This window comes from Ipomoea nil, unplaced genomic scaffold, assembly GCF_001879475.1.
Source record: "Ipomoea nil cultivar Tokyo-kokei standard unplaced genomic scaffold, Asagao_1.1 scaffold0688, whole genome shotgun sequence".
Lineage (NCBI taxonomy): Eukaryota > Viridiplantae > Streptophyta > Magnoliopsida > Solanales > Convolvulaceae > Ipomoea > Ipomoea nil.
Genome location: NW_017617116.1, coordinates 3,012,852 through 3,033,364, shown reverse-complemented (window position 1 = coordinate 3,033,364; position 20,513 = coordinate 3,012,852). Strand labels below are relative to the sequence as shown.

At 37.0% G+C, this 20,513-nt stretch overlaps 2 protein-coding genes across 3 annotated transcripts; both read left to right on the top strand.

The window, feature by feature from the left end:
- Window positions 1-400: 400 nt before the first annotated feature.
- Window positions 401-8,032, top strand: LOC109175418 (catechol oxidase B, chloroplastic-like). Its single transcript, XM_019324680.1, has 2 exons — window positions 401-1,079; window positions 7,639-8,032. The coding sequence occupies exons 1-2, from the start codon at window positions 412-414 to the stop codon at window positions 8,030-8,032; spliced, it is 1,062 nt and encodes a 353-aa protein (XP_019180225.1). The 5' UTR covers window positions 401-411.
- A 4,366-nt stretch (window positions 8,033-12,398) lies between these two features.
- Window positions 12,399-20,216, top strand: LOC109175825 (protein-tyrosine-phosphatase PTP1). 2 transcript variants are annotated; one of them, XM_019325184.1, is made up of 9 exons: window positions 12,399-12,794; window positions 16,451-16,547; window positions 16,636-16,718; window positions 16,821-16,955; window positions 18,006-18,140; window positions 19,004-19,152; window positions 19,246-19,387; window positions 19,686-19,772; window positions 19,872-20,216. In XM_019325184.1, the coding sequence occupies exons 1-8, from the start codon at window positions 12,576-12,578 to the stop codon at window positions 19,767-19,769; spliced, it is 1,044 nt and encodes a 347-aa protein (XP_019180729.1). In that variant the 5' UTR covers window positions 12,399-12,575; the 3' UTR covers window positions 19,770-19,772; window positions 19,872-20,216. The 2 variants fall into 2 exon arrangements, with proteins under 2 accessions (XP_019180729.1, XP_019180730.1); XM_019325185.1 differs by having other exon boundaries at window positions 19,856-20,216.
- The last annotated feature ends 297 nt before the right edge of the window (window positions 20,217-20,513 follow it).

Sequence of the window (20,513 nt, the reverse complement as noted above, 5' to 3'; positions counted from 1 at the left end):
ATGAATGTATAGATTGAGGTTTTGTTGATCGGATCGCGTTGGGAGTTGGGGGTTGAGGAGCGGTGTGCCGGTGAGAAGATTAGCCCAACTCTACAGAAGAGAAGATGTTGATAAACTTAAATTAACTAGCTTTCGTAAGTTAATACGTGAAAAGGTGTGAACACATTTATGTTCATTTCTCATTTCTGACGTCCTAAACACTTCTCAAATTACCAAAACTAGACTCCATTGTAATCTTCTCAATTCAATTTATTAATTACATCTTTTTTGAGTCACGGTCTCACGATATTATCCCAATGATTTTTTTTTTTTTTCTTTTCAAAATGATGGAGATGATCCGCTCTATATAAGCTTAGAACAGGCGAACAGGCAACTCCAGATTGAGCAAGTAAACCTAGCTAGCCAGCAGCCATGGCTACGTCAACTCATCCAATAATTTCATGCACCAACGTTTCCTTCTCCACCAAGTCATCGTCTTCTCCCGGTAACTTTTCCAGACGACCTTCCCAGATCTTTCTCAACCCTAACCCCAGGAGCGCAGCAAGACGTGGTGACGTCATCAAGATCCGGTGCGCAGCCTCGCCGGAGGGGCGTGAAAACCCGGACAGAAGCCTCTCTGAGGCGAAACTTGACCGGAGAAATGTCCTTCTGGGCCTCGGCGGTCTCTACGGCGCTTACAACTTGGGCGGTGGCTCCAACCCCTTTGCCCTGGCTGACCCTGTGCCCATCCCTGACGTTTCCCACTGCGACCTTTCTACCATTTCTTCGGATAAGACCAAGAAATGTAAAGTGCCATACCGTTGTTGCCCTCCCATCACGGATACTACTGGTGTTGAGTACTATAAGATCCCCAGTTTTTCCAAGCTTAATGTGAGGCCAGCAGCTCACGCCGTAGACGACGTCTACTTGGAGAAGTACAAGGCCGCCATTAAGAAAATGAAGGAACTTCCCCCCAGTGATCCCCGAAGCTTCGACAATCAAGCTAAGGTCCACTGCGCTTACTGCAATGGCGCTTATCAACTCGCCGGCGAGACCTATCAGATCCACTTCAACTGGCTCTTCTTCCCTTTTCACAGATGGTACCACGCCCGCACTTAATTTTTATATTATTGCTATTGCTAATACTAGCTAATAGGCCGGACCAAATAAAATTGGTGGGTATTTAATTTGCTCTATTATTTTATTTAATTTGCATTGCATGTATGTATGTATGTATATATCAGGTATCTGTACTTCTTCGAAAGGATCATGCAAAGCATGATTAACGACCCAACATTCACGTTGCCGTACTGGAACTGGGACAATCCACCGGGCATGACTTCTTGCCGGCACCCTTGGACAAGAAGACTTTAACGTTTCACGTGAAGAGATCAACATTGGTTCCTGAGACACAGGAGGAGATGCTGAATCTCGAGCTAAGCTACGACGACACCAAGTTTATACGGTTCGATGTGTACCTGAACGAGGACGAGGACGTGAATATGCTGGAGAAGGACACGAAGAACTACTCCGGAAGTTTTGCCAACTTGCCACATGTGCATGAGGGTGGCCCCGCTACTCCCAAGAAGACCACTTTTCCCCTGGCCATCTCGGAGCTGATTCATGACTTGGGGCTGGAAGGTGACCACAAGGTTCGGGTCACTCTGGTGCCAAGAAGGGGGGGTAATTTGGTCCACGTCGAAAAGGCATATATCAATACTATGGATTTCTAATTCTATCCATGAATATATAGAATGCCGGCAGGCCGGCAGGCAGGCATGTATGTCCATGCATGTTTTACGTCTGCCTAGCTAATTAAGGTGTTTGTTTGTTAGTTGTATGAATAAGTGCTCAACCCGGCCACAAATCTTATAGGAATAGAGATGTGTGGGACCTTTGACGTTAGAGATTTCGTCTTTTGTGAGCAAGTAAGTAATAATAATAATAATAAGTGTGTTAATGTATGTCAATAATTGTAATGTCTCTTAATTTTCTAGTGTAATAAGCCGTGCATTTCTTGTTGTCTTATTTTGATTTGAAATTCTATATATTATACTTTCTTTTTTTTTGATAACATATATTATACTTAATTGAATTGAAGTGTGTGTTCAATCTCAACTAAAAAGCTAATTAAGTTAATAGTTGAATTTCACATTTATGTTTGTGTAATATATTACATGCTCAACACCCCCCTTCAATGTGTGCCATACCAGCTGGTTGTCTCTAACACTAAATTGAAACATGTATTATATTCCATCTCAACTAAAAGTCTAAGTTGACAATTGGACCACACATGCATTTATATTTATATATATTACATGCTCAACACCCCTCTCAATGTGTGTCATACCACCTGGTTGTCTCTAACACTAAATTGAAATATGTATTATATTCCATCTCAACTAAAAGTCTAAGTTGACAATTGGACCACACATGCATTTATATTTATATATATTACATGCTCAACATATCTCACCCCATTTAATTATTTCATACATATATATACCTATCATATACATATATATATATACCTATCATACTCATATCATCTCAACTAAAAGCCTAAGCTGATAGTTGGATTGCACGTTAATGGTGATATGCTCACACGCCCCCTCACGTGTGCGGTGGGTTCCAAGCAACACGTGGACCGATAAACCGTAGTCGCTATGCTCACACGCCCCCTCACGTGTGCAGTGGATTCCAAGCAACACGTGGACCGATAAACCGTAGTCGCTTACGAGTGGCGATAGTTGGATTGCACGTTAATGGCGATATGCTCACACGCCCCCTCACGTGTGCGGTGGGTTCCAAGCAACACGTGGACCGATAAACCGTAGTCGCTATGCTCACACGCCCCCTCACGTGTGCAGTGGATTCCAAGCAACACGTGGACCGATAAACTGTAGTCGCTTACGAGTGGCGATAGTTGGATTGCACGTTAATGGCGATATGCTCACACGCCCCATCACGTGTGCGGTGGGTTCCAAGCAACACGTGGACCGATAAACCGTAGTCACTATGCTCACACGCCCCCTCACGTGTGCAGTGGGTTCCAAGCAACACGTGGACCGATAAACCGTAGTCGCTTACGAGTGGCGATAGTTGGATTGCACGTTAATGGCGATATGCTCACACGCCCCCTCACGTGTGCGGTGGGTTCCAAGCAACACGTGGACCGATAAACCGTAGTCACTATGCTCACACGCCCCCTCACGTGTGCAGTGGGTTCCAAGCAACACGTGGACCGATAAACCGTAGTCGCTTACGAGTGGCGATAGTTGGATTGCACGTTAATGGCGATATGCTCACACGCCCCCTCACGTGTGCGGTGGGTTCCAAGCAACACGTGGACCGATAAACCGTAGTCGCTATTGATTGTAGCAAAAATAAGATGTGAGCTCGGGTGTGTTATGTCATCCTCAGGGGATTGGGAGATATGGCACGCAATACGCAATCACAAGAAACTAGGCACTAGCACTAGGCAATCAACAAGAAGCTAAGCAATCTACAAGTTTAAGGAAATGATAAGACTAACACATATACACAAAGATAAACACAAAATAAAGAAATAGGACTCAAGCTTGGGAGCATTATCATCTAGATGCTTTAACAACCTAAGGGATTAGGGAGAACAAGTAAGCAAGGAATCAAACGGGAATGCACGTAGGTATCCTAGTCTATGAACCATTTTCGTGATTAATAAACAAGGATTAGAACAAGAAATTGCCCCACTTTCGTGGTGAATCAATTCCAAGTCCATCAAGCACAAAAGCATCTAAAGCCCCCAATTTCCCCTATTTTCGTAGGAAGAAATCGGGTCTATGCAAGGGGTGGCTTGGATTCATCACCCAACTCTCGTTGAGGCAAGGAATCCTCCAAAAACAAGCTAATGAATGTGTACATCAAACATTAACAAGATATAAATACAAAACCTTCACAAACACATGAACCCTAGGTTGGAGTTCTTCCCCTTTTTGCAATAATCACAAATCAAGCATCAAGATAGATAATACAACCCTAACTCAAGTCCATAAACTAACTACTCATGATTAAATAGCATAAAGAACACAAAAGCATAAGTAACAAACATAAATCTTGCAAAATAAAGAGATAAAAGGAAGAAAAGCTTCTCTATTGAAAATGGATGGTGGAATCTTGAAATGTTGGAATCCAAGCTTCAAATCCAAGATTACAAGCTTCAAAAGTGTTAAGAAACATAAATCTAAGCCTATTCTAACCTAAAAATATGAAGGAGAATGAAAGAGAGTGTCTAGGGTTCTAACAAGAGTCAAAACCAAGTAGAAATGACTAAAAACGGAGTTTATAAAAAGTTGCAGCAGAGGTGACACGGCCAGGGACATGGCCATGTCCCTGGCCGTGTCCAAAACAGCAGTAGCTACTGGAATGCACAGAAAATACACGGCCACAGACACGGCCGTGCACTTGGCCGTGTCTTTTGTCCTTCAAAACGCCCGATTTTGGAATTATAGTCTTCATGAAAGTTGTATCCCTTCGAGTCTTCTTTCCAATGGCGCAAGAATCACTTCATTTGGACATTCCTAGGCCGAGCTATGGTCCAAAAACCAAACGGTAGTCAGTTTTGGTTTGTCAGTTTGGAACTTCAACTTCAAGGACAATTTGGACCCCTGTGGCTTCCTTTTTAGACTTTGATGTATTTATAAGAATTGTAGCCCTTTGAGTCTTCTTTCCAATGGAACAAGAATCACTTCATTTCAACACTCCTAGGCTGAGATATAGTCAAAATACCAAACATTGGTCGAAATGAGCGAAAATTGCAATGCATTGATCTTTTGCTCCTCTTTTGTTTTGGTTTGCCCAGATGACCAACACCATTGAAAAAACCACTCTTAGGCTCCTTTTGAAGTGTTTTAGCCATCCTCTTAGCTTCTCCTTGGCTCCCATTGACTTCTAATGCATCCAAAACGCTCCATTTGACTCCAATGTCCACAAAAATGCCTGAAAATACTCAACTTTGCTTCCAATGCTTTTCAAACCAAACTCCTTGCAAAATAACACAATTTAGTCCTAATCTCATAAAATTTGGAAGAATATATGAGCAAAATGGCCTAGTGAAAGGGGAGAAAATATAGACAATTAAGCACTTATCAACTCCCCCACACTTAAACATTTGCTTGTCCTCAAGCAAAGACAAGAAATAAATCACCAACCTAGCAATCAAATTGATCATACTCCCACTTTGCACAACCTATCAATCCACAATCCAACTTGTAACAACACAACTTGTTTCAAGAATCATTTTAGCCTTCCACACAAGTTCAATTCTCAAGCCAATAACCAAGCACCAAAACTATTTAAGTGTGTGATGATCAAGTGTGCACAAATGCTAAGTTGAGATTATGCAAAACTTGGCTTTGAAGCACTTATCAGCACCAAAACTATTTAAGTGTGTGATGATCAAGTGTGCACAAATGCTAAGTTGAGATTATGCAAAACTTGGCTTTGAAGCACTTATCAGCTATGCTCACACGCCCCCTCACGTGTGCGATGGGTTCCAAGCAACACGTGGACCGATAAACCATAGTCGCTATGCTCACACACCCCCTCACGTGTGCGGTGGGTTCCAAGCAACACGTGGACCGATAAACCGTAGTCACTTACGAGTGGCGTTGAGATTCGAACCCATGACCTTTGGTCTGGCTCTAATACCAAATTGAAACATGTGCTCCATCTCAACTAAAAGCTTAAGCTGAAAGTTGGATTGCACGTTAATGGCTATATGCTCACAAGGGCTTCACGAATTGCAATAGCCTCGGAGTCTTTGGGAGGGCAGAATCCTACTTTTGAGAGGCTGGAAGCAGCAACAAAGTCACCAGTGCTTTTACGAATAACCAAACCAAAGCCCAGCCTGCCTAAAGTGGTGTCGATTGCCGCATCGATGTTGAGCTTGGCGTGGATGTTAATTCAGAAGAAAGGGTGTGAATGAATCAATCTGACTTGGCGTAAAAATCAAAGATAAAATGTTAAGAGCATCAATATCAGAAATTTATTGGGAGTTTATTCAGGCAGATTTTTGAGGTTTTTGAGGTTTAATTGCTTACTTGGCGGGGGAGAGGCAAGAAAGAGGGAGGGGTAACTCCTCTGGCACGATATGAGTTATTTCTTTTCTCAATGAAAGAGAAATAAATGAAAGTCATGGGTTGTTGTGTGCGTTTCGCGCACAACAAAGTCACGTCGGGCGCGTTAGGCGCGCCAATCGTTATACCCTGCACCACGGCGCACATTGCAATGTGCGTCCTCCCTCCGATCACAAAATGACGTCGTTTTGTTAAGTTGTGTGGAGAACTGACACGACGGAGTGTATGTATATTATGTTATACAATTATGTACATTCATAACATGGGATTTTTTAAAGAGTTAAGAGTTTATGTGTATTATGTTAACGGTTTATGCGTATTATGTTAAGAGTTTGTGTGTATTATGTTAAGAGTTTATGTGTATTATGTATTATGTTAGATTATGTGTATTATCCTTTCAAAAAAGTGTATGTGTATTCTGTTATATAATTATGTACATTCTATTATACAATTATATACATTCTATTATACAATTATGTACATTCGAAACATGAGAATTTTTTTTAAGAAGTTAACATCTGATACCAAACTCCGCAGAGCAGGCGTGATCGGAGAAACGAGAAGCGAAAAACGCGGAGCAAGCCTATACGTTTAGGAAAAGAAAAAAAAGAAAAATACGAAAAAAAAAAATAATACGAAGGCAAAAGAAGAAAAATACAAAAAAAAAAAAAAATCCATGTCAGCAATATTATTACCAGTAACCTGTAGGAAACCTGTAAAAAGTTCTAGATGAAAAAAAATTATGATTTATGGCTCTAAATATCACTTATTAAAGATCATGGTGTGGCATGGATAATCAGGAATGGTTTATGATGCGGGATGACACTTTATCCTTTTCTTTTAAGAAGTTAACATCAGACACAGGAAAAGTCTGTGTATTCTGTTATATAATTATGTACAATTTATTATACAATTATGTACATTCTATTATACCATTATGTACATTCGAAACATGGAATTATAATAATAATGATGATGATGATGATGACGACGATATATATATATATATATATATATATATATATATATATATATATATATATATATATATGGTGATTATAATAAATAAATAAATGATAGGTAATTCTTGTAGGACTGAATACAGAGTCTTAATATATACTCCCTATTATATTGGACCAAATATCAATTTTGGTCTATATATTTAATTCCTATAAATTTTCATCAATGACTATTGTTTTAGTACCAATTTTCATTCATAACTATTGTTTTAGTGCTAAAATTCATTATGTCGGTCACCCCTTCGTTTAAGGCATGTCAAAACATGAAATTATTAAGGGTATTTTTTTATCATTTCGAATTAAGATCTCAATTTTTTTTGACCATGATGAATAAAGAAATTTAAGTCTTAAGATCGATCACAATCCCAGTTCTAATTGAGATATTATGTTGAAAATGATTTTGGCATGTTTTAAAGGAATGAGTGATTGATATGGATTAAAACTATCGTTTTGCTAATAGTAATAATGGGACCAAAATTGATATTAGGTGATGTATTTTTATATTGCATGTATGTATGTATCAGGTATTTGTACTTCTACGAAAGGATCTTGCAAAGCCTGATAGACGACCCAACATTCACGTTGCCGTACTGGAACTGGGACAATCCACAGGGCATGATCCTCCCGGAGATGTTCGACGACTCGTCGTCGTCGCCGCTTTACGACCAGTACCGCAACCAGCACCACCGCAAGGGATACGTGATGGATCTAGCATACTCCGGCGACGAAATCTCCGACTCCGTGAGCGACTTCCGTAAGATGAACAACAATCTTGCGATTATGCACCGGCAAATGTTAACGAACGCGCCGTGTACGTTGCTCTTCTTTGGCAAGCCTCTTCGCGCTGATAATGAGCAGGTGGACAATACCGGCATGGGGACCATCGAGAACATCCCGCACAACTCTATCCACCGATGAATTAAGATCGATACATCGTCTCCATCTATCCATGTATATATGTCCATGCATGTTGTAATAATAAGTGCTCACTCCACAAATCTTATAGCGGTAGAGGTGTGGGACCTTGTGGGCAAATAATAATAAGTGTGGTAATGTATGTGTAGTGGTTGGTAATTATATATATTGGGCTTCTGTAATCAATAATTGTAATGTCTCTTAACTTTTCAATGTAATAAGTTGTGCATTATATTTCTTGTTGTCTTATTTTGATTTGAAATTCTATATATTATACTTAATAATTGAATTAAAGTATGTGTTCAATTTTAACTAAAAAGCTAATTAAGTTGATACTTGAATTTCACATTTATATTTATGTAATATATATATATTATATATTTGGACTAGCTCTCAAGTTCTACTTCCTACTTTTACTTTTTCATATCAATTTTGATGTTGAAACTTTGTGATTTTTCAATACGATGTCACACAAGTCCGGCCCAATTAAGGAATTAAGGGGTAAAGTACGGGCCAGATTGATTTCTCTAAAACCATATAAGGGGGCTGGCCCAATTAAGGGACAACTTTGTGGTTTTTCAATACTAGGTCACACCGGGTCAACCCAATTAAGGGGTAAGTGCTGGCCAGATTGGTTTGGTTCACTAATGAAGGGATTAAGGGGTTATAAAGTGCTGACCAGATTGGTTTAGTCCATTAATAAAAAGATTAAGGGGTAAAGTATTGGTCCGATTGGTTTGATCTACTGATGAACATAAATTCTATGTATTGGACAACCAAGTTAATTTGCGAAGTGGAATTTGGTTCCACAATAAAAAATACTCCGGGGTATATATATAAAAGATTAAATACTCAAAATGGTCCCTCGACTATAGCTAAATTCACAAATTGGTCCTCAACTTTCAATTTCACCCAATTAAGTCCTTAACTTTGTAATTTTAACACAATTTGGTCCTCTGTCTATTTGACCGTGTGTTGACTGTGATTTTTGAGGATATATATGTAATTTCATGGTCCATCGTAGGGATGTCAACGGGGCGGGGTGGGGGCGGGGGACATACCCCCCATCCCCATCCCCGACTTTCTTCCCATTCCCCGTCCCCATCCCCATCCCCGCCGGGGAATGAAAAATTCCCCCCATCCCCATCCCCACGGGGATTATTTGGGGACGGGGAATCCCCACCCCGTTAACAAGTTATAAAAAAAAATAAAAATTAAACATTAAAAAACATTTAAATAAATAACGCATATATATCCATCCCCAACTCAAAGTTGTATTTAATATTTTACAATTAAACATTTTATTTAAATATGCATGACATACAATGACAAGAATACTTCTAAAATTATATATATTGTATACAAAGTACTACATTTGTGTGTGTTGTGTGGCAATATATATATATATATATATATATATATATATATATATATATATATATATCTGAGACGGGGCGGGGAGAGTACTCCCCATCCCGCCCCCGTCCCCGAAGGGGTGGGGAATCGGGTTCCCTGTCGGGTGCGGGTTCAATTGACATTCCTAGTCCATCGTCGGTTTTTTAAGGTTCCGGTTGCATTTCCAGACCGCACTGTTACATTTGAATCCACTGTCGAAAGCAATCTACCAAACCCGGTCACCTTCTTCATCCTCCCTTTGGATTCAATGTAGTTGAATTCGTACCAGAGCGAAGAAGACGACGTGTTTCCGAACTGGTGCAACGTCATCCTGGAGGCCTCCACGTGCTCCGACGAGAGCTGAAGGTTCTTCTGGAGATCGTCGATCACGGCCAACAAACGGTCAATTAGATGGAGGACCAAATCGTGTCAAAATTACAAAGTTAAAGACTTAATTGGGTGAAATTGAAAGTTGAGAACCAATTTGTGAATTTAGCTATAGTCGAGGGACCATTTTGAGTATTTACTCTATATAAAATATATCAAAAGGAGTTGATGACAACGTAACACAAGCAAGTTGGTTTAGTGACTTATACGAAGTCTTTTTTTTTTTTTTAATTTTCTTTTCAAATTTATTGTATGATTTTAAAACTACTATTACAAATCAATGATATTTTATCTCATATTTGTAAGAGGTATTTTATCTTAATTCTCTCTTCATCTCTCTTTTTCATCATGGTGATAACCTTTTTTAAAAAAATCGTGAAAATTCTTCTAATAGGCATAGCCTTATAAGACAAAATTAAAACCACCGGCAGAGACGAAGTCAAAAATTCGGTTGGGAGGGCGAAAAAGGACGAGCGAATTTATAATTTTTTTTCAGTAAAGGCGAAACATAAAAATAAAAGTGATATTTAAAAAAAAAATTACTTAAGAAATATAGTTATAAATATTGTTGGATATGAGCAAAAAATAAAATACATCGAAACTTTATAAAAATATTAATAACAAAATATGAAACATAATTAATTTGATAAAATAATTTGAATAGAAAACACATTATAAATTACACATCTCATTATTAATATAAAAAGGTCTTAGGTTTGAATCTCATCCCAATCAAAGTTGGCATAATTAGTACTCTATTTTACTCTTATTATCCTTACAATGTCTTTATTCAGTGAAATTTTTTGTTTATTAATTATCAATAAATTAATTAAAAGAAATATTTTCATTAGTTATATTGTCTTTATTTTTCTCAAATGTAAAAATTTTTACATTCAAATTCATCAATTGATTATATTCACTATATTATTTATTATCTTTTTTCTGCACTATTTTTCTAATTAAATATCAAAATTATAATACAAAATAATGCTATATATTTATTTACCAAGTATTTTATTAATACCATGAAAAAATTTAAAAAATATAATTAATAAAGCCAACCATATTAACTACTTGAGAGATTTTGTGACAAAAAGAGTATTCAAATCACACAACAAATTATTTTCAAAAAAAAAAAAAATCACACAACAAATTGAAGTGAGAACTACCTCGCAATGTCCTTGTTTGACAATCAGCAGTTAGGGGTTAGCGTTAGCGTATTATACTAGCGGATTTGACCAGCGAATTTATTTAATTATTAACATTGGGTAGAAAAAATGACCGCCAAATTATTAAATCAAATGAATGGTTCATATTGTTCAGGTTTTAACTTTTTTCTTTTAAGATTTTCTAATTTATCCTTAATTATATGATTATCCATTTAATTTTTCTGTTAATTCACCGTTAGTCTAATTCTAATATTAAAGTCTAATATAGAATTATAACTACACCATTAATCTAATTCTAACATTAAAGTCTTAATAGAACTTAACCACAAATCCTAATGTCGGAATCTCCTCAAACAATATTAGTATATATTACCAAGTGGCTTGTGGTCCACTGGTATCGAATTGCTCTCTTATGTGGGAGGTCTAGGCTTCGAGCCTCGTTGTAGGCATAGTTTGTATGGGTATCCCCCTTCCTTTGTAATAAAAAAATATTAGTATATATTTAATATTTTATGCCCTAATTTTTATTTGTTCTCCCTTATGTCCCGTATTTGGTTTCAACCATACCTATACAATTATTTTATTGACAATTATAATCAATCTTGACTATATTATCTTGCATTTGTAAACTTAGAATTACCTATTTAACCCGCATTGGCTTAGCTCAATGGTTTTGAACCTCGGCGGCGGCAGTGCGGGAATTATGTCCAAAGTGGGCAGATTCCTTGTCCACAATGCTCTGTCGGGTCGGAGTGTGGGGGGCCATTGGGGTTGGAGACTCAACCTTTGGGAGAATAATTACTTATTTAAATACGCAAATTCAACCTTCAATTATCTATGCATGAACAATTTCAATATAATCCTGCCTTAATATACTTTAAAGTACTTATTTAAAAAAAAAACATTGGGCATTATCCCAATCGCGCAATGCGCGTAAAAAACTAGTACATATATACATACAAAAATTATATATGGGGTGGGGTGGGGTGAGGGGGGCAGCCCCCCTGTCCCCCTTTGGCTCCGTCCCTATGTGTGTGTTTATTAAATATTAAAAAAACTATTAAAAACGTGATTGTGTTGGAGCAATAGGGGAATGAGTAAAAAAACTATAAAACTATGTTGATGTCCAACAATTCAAACCATTAATCTTTTAATATTACCAAACATGTGTTCTACCAACTAATCTAACTCATTTCTTGTGACATTTAATAGTTTTTTTATACTAACACTAAAACATGTACTATATATACATATATACCTACAGAAATTATATAGGGTGGGGTGGGGTGAGGGGGCAGCTGCCCCTGCCTCTTTGGCTCCGTCCTTACCACCATGATTGAGAATGAGAACTCGAGAAACCATTAGATTATCTACTCTAATTATATGTGTTAACTGAAATTATTGAAAACCCGAGTACACGGCACGACCTCTTAAAGTACAACTAATTATATTGAGTGTGAAATTAATAATTTTGGTTGGAGACTTCACTTTTGGACTGAGCGTAAACTCAACGGCGCACCAACTACTCTTCCACTTCCACACCCAACAACACGGGTAGCGCCATTTCAACTCGGACTCGCAGCCGGAGATCGGCGATGGCCGCGGCCGGAAAGTCTCTTTCCTCCTCCGTCACCGGAACCGCTGCGTCGTCCGCTGAGGCTGCCCAGCCTTTCGATTTCTCTTATGATTCGCAGCCGCCGAGGCTCGTTCTGTCGTCCGATCAGCTTCGGTACTGCTCCGAAGCACTCAAGGTACTCAAAGAGAAGAGGTTTCAAGCTCCCGAAAAAATCCGCCAGGAGTTCGGTACCTTACAGGTCTCTTTCTTTTTTAAAATACTCCGTATTTGTTTATTCATTTAATTTTTAAGACGCTGAGCCTTTTTGATTTCATTTGGGTCCTGCTTTTTAATTTTTGAAATTTTATTTGTGGTTCTTTAATTTGTTTCAAAGAGGTTTGAACTTGCATACAATTAAAGTACTTGCCACATCATAGCATGGCCATTATTGAGCCAATTGTTTGTTGTAGGGAAAGCTAAGATTGGTTAGAATACTAATGGAATTTCAAGTTATCAGATTGGAGTACGCATCCTACTGGACTTTCAATCTTAGAGGCATTTATTTTTCCACATTGGCTATTAAGTGCACTAGAAACATGCATCAAATAACAATAATTGAAAAGTGTTGATGCCTAATCAATGCCTTAGACCTTAGGAGTAGAGAAACATCAAGGATGGGGTGGAAGAATGAGAAGACAATTTCTAATGGGATGACAGCTGAATTAATGTGAAATAAGATCAAGACTTTTACTCAAGGAAAGTAAAGAAAAAAATATGCATCTTCTCTGTTGTGAAGGGTTTATGTGGGATTTAAAACCTAGCATTGTTCAAGGATAGAGGATGTTGACTAATTTTCTTGTTTCTATAGATTTCAAGTTGGAAGCGGCAGTAACATTTGCTCTTTCTTAAATGCTTTAGAAGTGCTATATCTGTCTTGGTCAGCTTACAGTATTCATCTCTGTTTGTTTTGCGGTATAGATTACTCCTCCGTTCCATTTTGTATGCGGTAGTTGTGTACTATACTTGTGTTTGGCATGATTTTTAAGAAAACAAATAAGATGTGATATAATTTCCAAATTTGCTCTTCAAAAAAGTGATAAATTGGGACCCACATAGCAAAATTAAAACGAATAGAAGGTAAATTGGGAAAAGTAAAAAGTTAGTGGTGTTTAAATTCAAAAAGTGAACATTATTTTGGGATGGACTTAAAAGGAAAATAAGACAAATAAAGTGGGATGGAGGGAGTACTTTTGTTACCCCCAAAGAAGACACATAATGGGGAATGATATATTAGCTATGACTGGTGTCCTCTTCAAAACACATAAAAGATTAAGTAATCTCAACCCCGTGCCTATGTTATAATGCACTTGTTTGAGAGTCCTTTTGTTTTGATGTAAAGGGGAGAGTACTACTGGCATAAAGGAACTTATGGATTTTTCAAATTCTATGCAAATTTGATCTTATTGTAAAGGTTATTGTCCAGACTTGCTTGGGTTATCTTTTTTGATATGTAACTTGGACTATAATGCATAGGAGAAGAAACACTATTTTGAGCATGACTTTTGGCAGCAACAGTGAATGAGTTGAAGGCATAAAAAGGTTTCTAATGGTAAACTATGATTTGTAATGGAGAGTCAAATGGAACAATAAAAAATGGCTTTTTCAGTTCTGTTATATGCTAATGCATCTATCTGCAATGCTCTTGGCATGCTGAAATGCCATATAATATGGGTCATACTTGCAATAGCTCATTTTTATCCTTGCTTTCCAAACTCTTTCCGGCATATCATGTGGAAATGACCGCCAAATATTAGCTACAGTCCATCTACTGCATATGCTCATGTGGGACTTAGGAAGTGCTCTAAGGGCATCCTCATTAGTAGGGATTTTGGTGTGGGTTTTGAGGAGTTTTTGTAAGTGTGATTAGGAAAGAGAAAATGGTAGAAAAGTGGGAAAAAAAAGACTGTCATTACGCGCCCGCTGGGCGCCATTTGTGGCCTTCACGCAAACAGAGACGGAAGTTACTAAAATTGGTGGGTCCCACTTTTTCTGTAAAATCTCTAAATTTGCAGTAGCAACTCTAACATTCTCTCTCCTCATTATTATCCTTCCATGTTGGCAAATTTTTATTAAAACCTGTGCATAGTCCCCTTATTGGGGATGCCCTAAGTGATTGAAAGCTTGTATAGCCAAGTGGTAAGAACCTCAATTGCAGAGGAAATATAAGAGATTATTGGGAGTCTTTGGGCTTTTGGTCATAGAGATGGGAAGAATGTGTTTTACTGTTTTCAAGATCCAAAGTCTAGGTAATTCCATAAGCAGAAAGAAAGAAATACAACTTAGCTTTTGTAATATAGAGCAGTTTTCTTCCCCACCCCTTTTTTTGCACACCCTTGCCATTTCTTTTTCGGTATCTTATCTTCTGTTTTTTGGGAATTAGTTCCATGTGAAAAGTGTTTGTTAATTCTTGTACTTCATGCGCACACTTTTTCTATTAGACTATTTGATTTTACAAGTGTCCTGTTAAGAGTTCCACATTGAAAAATAAGAAACATATGAGTTTATAAGGCCATGGGTTAGACTAGCGAACTTTTAGTGTGGTTTGGCCCATGTGCATTACAGCCTAGTTGAGTGACCTCGACCCAATCTTAGATTCTAATATGTCCAAGATCAAGTGTTTCAAATGCACACACACATATTAACAATTTTGACATTTTTACTGTATCATTTTCTTAGTTAAATGGATCCATCTGAAATGAGTTTTAGTCTTATGAGTACAGAAAAAGATCTACTGAATAATAAATATGGATTATATGTGGAATCTCTGTATTGCAGATTCTTGGTTAATATGTTTGTTTCTTCTGGCAATTTTTATTTTACATATGTTTGCTGTGTATTTTACATGCACAATTGTTGAATTGGGCTTAGTCATAGTGTTTTCTACATGGTTCTTGTTATGTGGATTTTTTAGGTCTTCATTATTTTCTTTGTTCACTTCCCAACTATGGTGATTATATATGAGATTGAACTATTTCCTGAAGGTAGATGCAATATAAAATGTATGTTTGGTCAAAAGAGGGAAATTGATTAAGTCAGTTCTGGCTGCTCCGTAACCATCTCTAGGTTAATTTTTCAACACAAGGAACATCCATTTCAACGTAATTTATACCTGATACCTCTAAGTAGGTTGGTCCAAGCTGTACTACTATGCTGCATAGTAAGCTTATGGTTAGCTTTAAATTATCATTTTGAAAATATCCAAAATAAACTTCTAAAAACTTTACTGGTGAACTATCCTTGGAATCTTGGGTAAGATCCTAATCTCATTAATAATGCATAGCTATGTGCTTAAAGAATCTCTTCTATTGCTATTTGTAAAAGAAAATCTTAAAGCTTGTTTGACAAGAACTTGGATGTTACTTTCTCCATCCTAGCATCTTGTTCTAAATTTCTAACTAGGGATGTACCAAAATCTAATTTCAGCAATGAAATCTTACTTTTAATAAAGTTTAGGATAAAGTAGAAGCCTTTATTAGAGCTGATGAAGAAAGGGGTAATGTGATAACTGATTTTTCCTCTATATTCTTAAAAATGTTAAGTTTCTCTTTTAATACTGTATAATCATCTTTAAACACCTAATGGCAGAATGCAATGGGAAGAAGGAAATACTGGTATTGGTGATGCTATTGCTTAAACCTCCATGGTTCTGCTGACAACTGTAAAAAATGAGTGACATCAAATCTTAAAATCAATTGCTATTAGCTGAATGGTATCTAACTGTTTCCCGTATTATCTTTCAACTTATACTTAGTGTGTTACTGTTCTCTTTGTTGTGGTGTTATATAATTCTCTCCCCTTCAATGACATTGAAAATTCCTTTAATTCATTTTAATAAGTTACTTTCTTTGATTCCAGGCAAATAGGATGAGGGCTTCAGATATGAGGAGTAGATGCTTAGTAGCTCTGGATAGCATAAACATCAGCAAAAACCGTTATACTGATGTATTGCCATGTATGCCAATCCATTATTTTTGTCTTCTCTTCAAGTTTCTTCTCTGCTTTTAGTCTTTGGAAATAATTATGTCAATCTTCATTTTCAGTTGACAGTAACAGGGTTGTTTTGAACCCATGTAAAGACTACAGACAATCAGCTAGGGGATATATCAACGCAAGCTTGATCACAGTAATTCCTTCATCTGCTAGGCGTAATGCTTTATTCAGACTCTTCATTAGACTATTAAGATGTATACTTAGATAAATAAACATTTCAATATTTTTTTGGTAGGTTTCTGAACATGTATCTCGCTTTATTGCGACACAAGGTCCGCTGCCAAACACCTTCGAGGACTTCTGGGAAATGGTAATCCAGAATCGTTGTCCTGCAATTGTAATGCTTACACGACTGGTTGACAATTACAAGGTACTCAACTGTATAGGTGATTGGGAATTAAAATGCATACTTGACATATTCATATTTAACCAATCAATAAAAAGTTTAGACATATTGGTTCCATGAAAAATCTTTTGCCAGCTAGAAAGGGAACAGCCATCATTTTGACACTTCCACTCCTACTAAATAACTTGCTATTTTTATGCTCTGCAACAATTACAAAGGAAACTAAAATAGAATGTACTCTTTGAGTAAGTTACTGCAGAACTGTTCCACAGGCCATTGTGTCTTCTAGGTATTGAAAATTACTGCAACCTCATTTAGAATGCTGAATACAACTATTACAACTTAATGACTAATGGATTGCTTCTTAATGAACTAGTCAACAATTACTAGCAAATTGCGCTAATCACTTTGGTGACTGCTTAGTAAACATTGTAGTCTGTATAATTGTATTGTTTTCAGATGTGTCAACTGTCAAACATTTTAATGACACCACATCTTAAGAAGGTTGCACTTAATTACCAAAAACAGTGGACAGTACTCACCTACTCGGCTGTTAAGTTATAAGTTCAAGCCTTGTGTACTAGTCCAAGCTCTTTAGTTTCAAGCCACCTCATTCACCATAGGCTTGGGAGAGTTGCTGGTGCATATGTTATGAGTGAAGTTTCTTTAGTGCATATTGTCAGTCTTTTATGTATGTTTAATTGTATGCAGTATTGTATTGTAGTGTCCTTTAGCCGAGTGTATTTGAGCTATTCTCCTATGAGTTCCTTTTAGATTAGTGAGTGCCATGTGGACTCAATGTATTAGAATGTGGAAACTATATAGTATTGCTTTTTCTAGGTGGAATAAGTAAATGCCATATTGCCATGGTATTGTAATTTGTAAGGGAACTGAGCCACATTAAAATATACTCTGTATTTGTGTTCAAATGTTAGTCTTGTGTTAAGCAAGGAAGGTACTAGGGTGTTTGAAATGTATATCTATAATCATAAAATATAATTGCATTTTATATTTTATCTTGTAAAAGATTCTGTCTTCTTATGTGGAGCTCTTATATGGCGAAATTCAATGCAGACGGTGAAGTGTGGAGACTATTTTCAGGCGGAGGATGGCGTTAGAGAATTTGGGAATATATGCATCACCACAAAATGGATAAAAACAACAGATACTTCCTTAATATTGCGTTGCTTGGAGGTTAGCTACAAAGAGGTAAGTGAGCATTATTTACTATTTTAACCTATAAAAGTGGAATGACACTTGAAGAACCATCATTATGCTACTGTTAAACTAGAAGTCCAGTATGTCTGATGCAGGGTGTGAAACACACTTGAGTGATAAACAACCATGAACCACCGCCAACCCTCGAAATAACAAAACAATAAATATCCCTAGAAACTGGAGTATTTTGTATGGAATAAATGTTCGATACTGGATGCTACATTTTTGGAGGTTCGAGCAAGAATGAATAGTTGGATAATTATCTCCTTACTATTTGGCTTGTGTAGTAGATAAGTTGTTCACCAAATCTATCCATTTTTTTTTCTCATTTATACACTGAAGTAGGTTTTTCTGTTTCTCTTTTTTGTTCTTTTGCCTTTACCCCAGGTGCACAAGTGGTGGTTGTTTGGGTAAAGGCGGTGATATAGTTGTATGTCTTATAAGAGCTAGACGTGCAATGAAAACGCGATTAATAAACTTAAGCCAAATAATAAACCAAAATTCAACCACATCATATGCCCAAAATGAGAAGCTTCCAGTATAGCCTGTTTTTTGGACTTGGTTTTCTTGAGTGTCTTATGAACAGACCCCAATCTCCTAATAAAGATTCTGTAATAAAACCATATTACTACTGTTAAATGGTTAAACTCTGTCCTCACATTGGCTTTGTTGTCTGTTTTCTTCCTCCTTGAAATGGTCTCCTAGTTAGATGTGGCACAGATTGTTTAAGAGAGTGTTTTTAGACATCAATGGTTTTCATTTTATTTTTGGCACTATCAAATCACATTTCTAGTTTACACTTTACACGGGAATGGTAGGGTAATTGTATCACAGTTTCTCTCCCTCTGTTGCAGTCCGAAGAACCACCTTTGTCTGTCTTACACTTTCAATATGCTGAATGGCCTGATCATGGAGTTCCGAAGGACACTCTTGCTACTCGTGAAATTGTGAAGCGCTTACATACCCTGCCACCTAGTCTTGGGCCAATTGTGGTGCACTGCAGGTTTGCCTCCTTTGATTCGCCAGACAAATTTGCCTTTCAAGCTTTGGATTTTAATTAACAAAATCGAAACTGACACTTAATGTTCTTACACAGTGCGGGTATTGGTAGAACTGGAACCTATTGCGCAATTCACAACACCATCCAAAGGATCCTACTTGGAGATATGTCCGCTTTAGATCTTGTTAACACCATCACCATATTTAGGTCACAGCGAATTGGGATGGTTCAAACATTGGTATGAATCATTCTCACATTCCCCTTTTAATATATTCAGTTTGATTTGTTGTTTAGTGTAGGTTTCTATCTGATGAGAGTTACAATTGAGGTAATGAATGATTCTGAATGATCCTTTAGATCTAAGCTTGCAAACAGTTTCTACCAACTTATGGAAAAACATTATAATTTCAAAAATACTCCCTCCTCCCGTTTTGTTTGCCATGTTGATTTTTAAACAAATTCTGTCACCATTGTAATTAGCTGGTGTTTGGGTATCTAATATTTTACACACACTAACAATTAAGTTGGTTTTCCAGGAACAATATCTTTTCTGCTACGATGCAATTATTGAGGAACTGGAAGACATCATCAAGGAAAGCACTGGACAACCAAGCTCTTAATCGGTAATTCTTTTTGCTCTTCCATCACTTCTCCCGCTCACCCAAAATTGACAACGTGCCCTTTGCAACAACACTTCTCATTCCAGACCATCTGTGATACAGATTGAAACGACGTTCAAGTAGAAGTTGAAGCTTCTTCGTAGCCCAATCGTGCCTTCTTCCCCTGGGAATGAAGCAACAAGTTGAGCTGAAGATGTGTGGTATCATTATCGCGGAGTTTTGTCCAGTTCTGGGTCTGCTTGGCCAGAGACATGAAACTGTGATCAAAACAGTCCTTTATTCTCTAAATATAAAATTTCCAGAGCTGGAACTTATTGAGATGCTCATGCATTTTTACTCTGGCATGGATAAAATTGTTTTTGATATTTAAAGAAGGCAGTAATTTGTACCTCTCCTATAAACACTTTTCAAAATGCTCCATGAAATAAAAATCTAAAATGACTTAAATGAGTTGGCATTTCAGTTGAATTTTGTTTTCCCAACTTTGAATTAATTCCATTAGAAACATGGGAGTTTATGAAGAAGGCATTAAAAATAAAAAAAAAATAAAAAAAAATAAAAAAAAATAAAAAAAAGAGAGAGAGAGAGAGAGAGAGAAATTAACCAAAACTGCCTGTTTGATTTGATTGTTTTTTTGAGGAATAGAATTTAAATTTTGCAGAAAAGAAATTATTTAGTATATTAATTTCATTATTGGTTTAATAAAAACAGAATTCTATTTTTGGTCTTAGATTTATAGGTAGT

Bases quoted from the DNA above. Each gene is read 5' to 3' on its own strand.
- LOC109175825 (XM_019325184.1), top strand. From the start codon at position 12,576: ATGGCCGCGGCCGGAAAGTCTCTTTCCTCCTCCGTCACCGGAACCGCT. The intron at 16,956-18,005 runs GTACTCAACTGT...AATTCAATGCAG, and splicing joins GACTGGTTGACAATTACAAG to ACGGTGAAGTGTGGAGACTA. The intron at 19,153-19,245 runs GTTTGCCTCCTT...GTTCTTACACAG, and splicing joins CCAATTGTGGTGCACTGCAG to TGCGGGTATTGGTAGAACTG.
- LOC109175418 (XM_019324680.1), top strand. From the start codon at position 412: ATGGCTACGTCAACTCATCCAATAATTTCATGCACCAACGTTTCCTTC. The intron at 1,080-7,638 runs GTACCACGCCCG...TGTATGTATCAG, and splicing joins TTCTTCCCTTTTCACAGATG to GTATTTGTACTTCTACGAAA.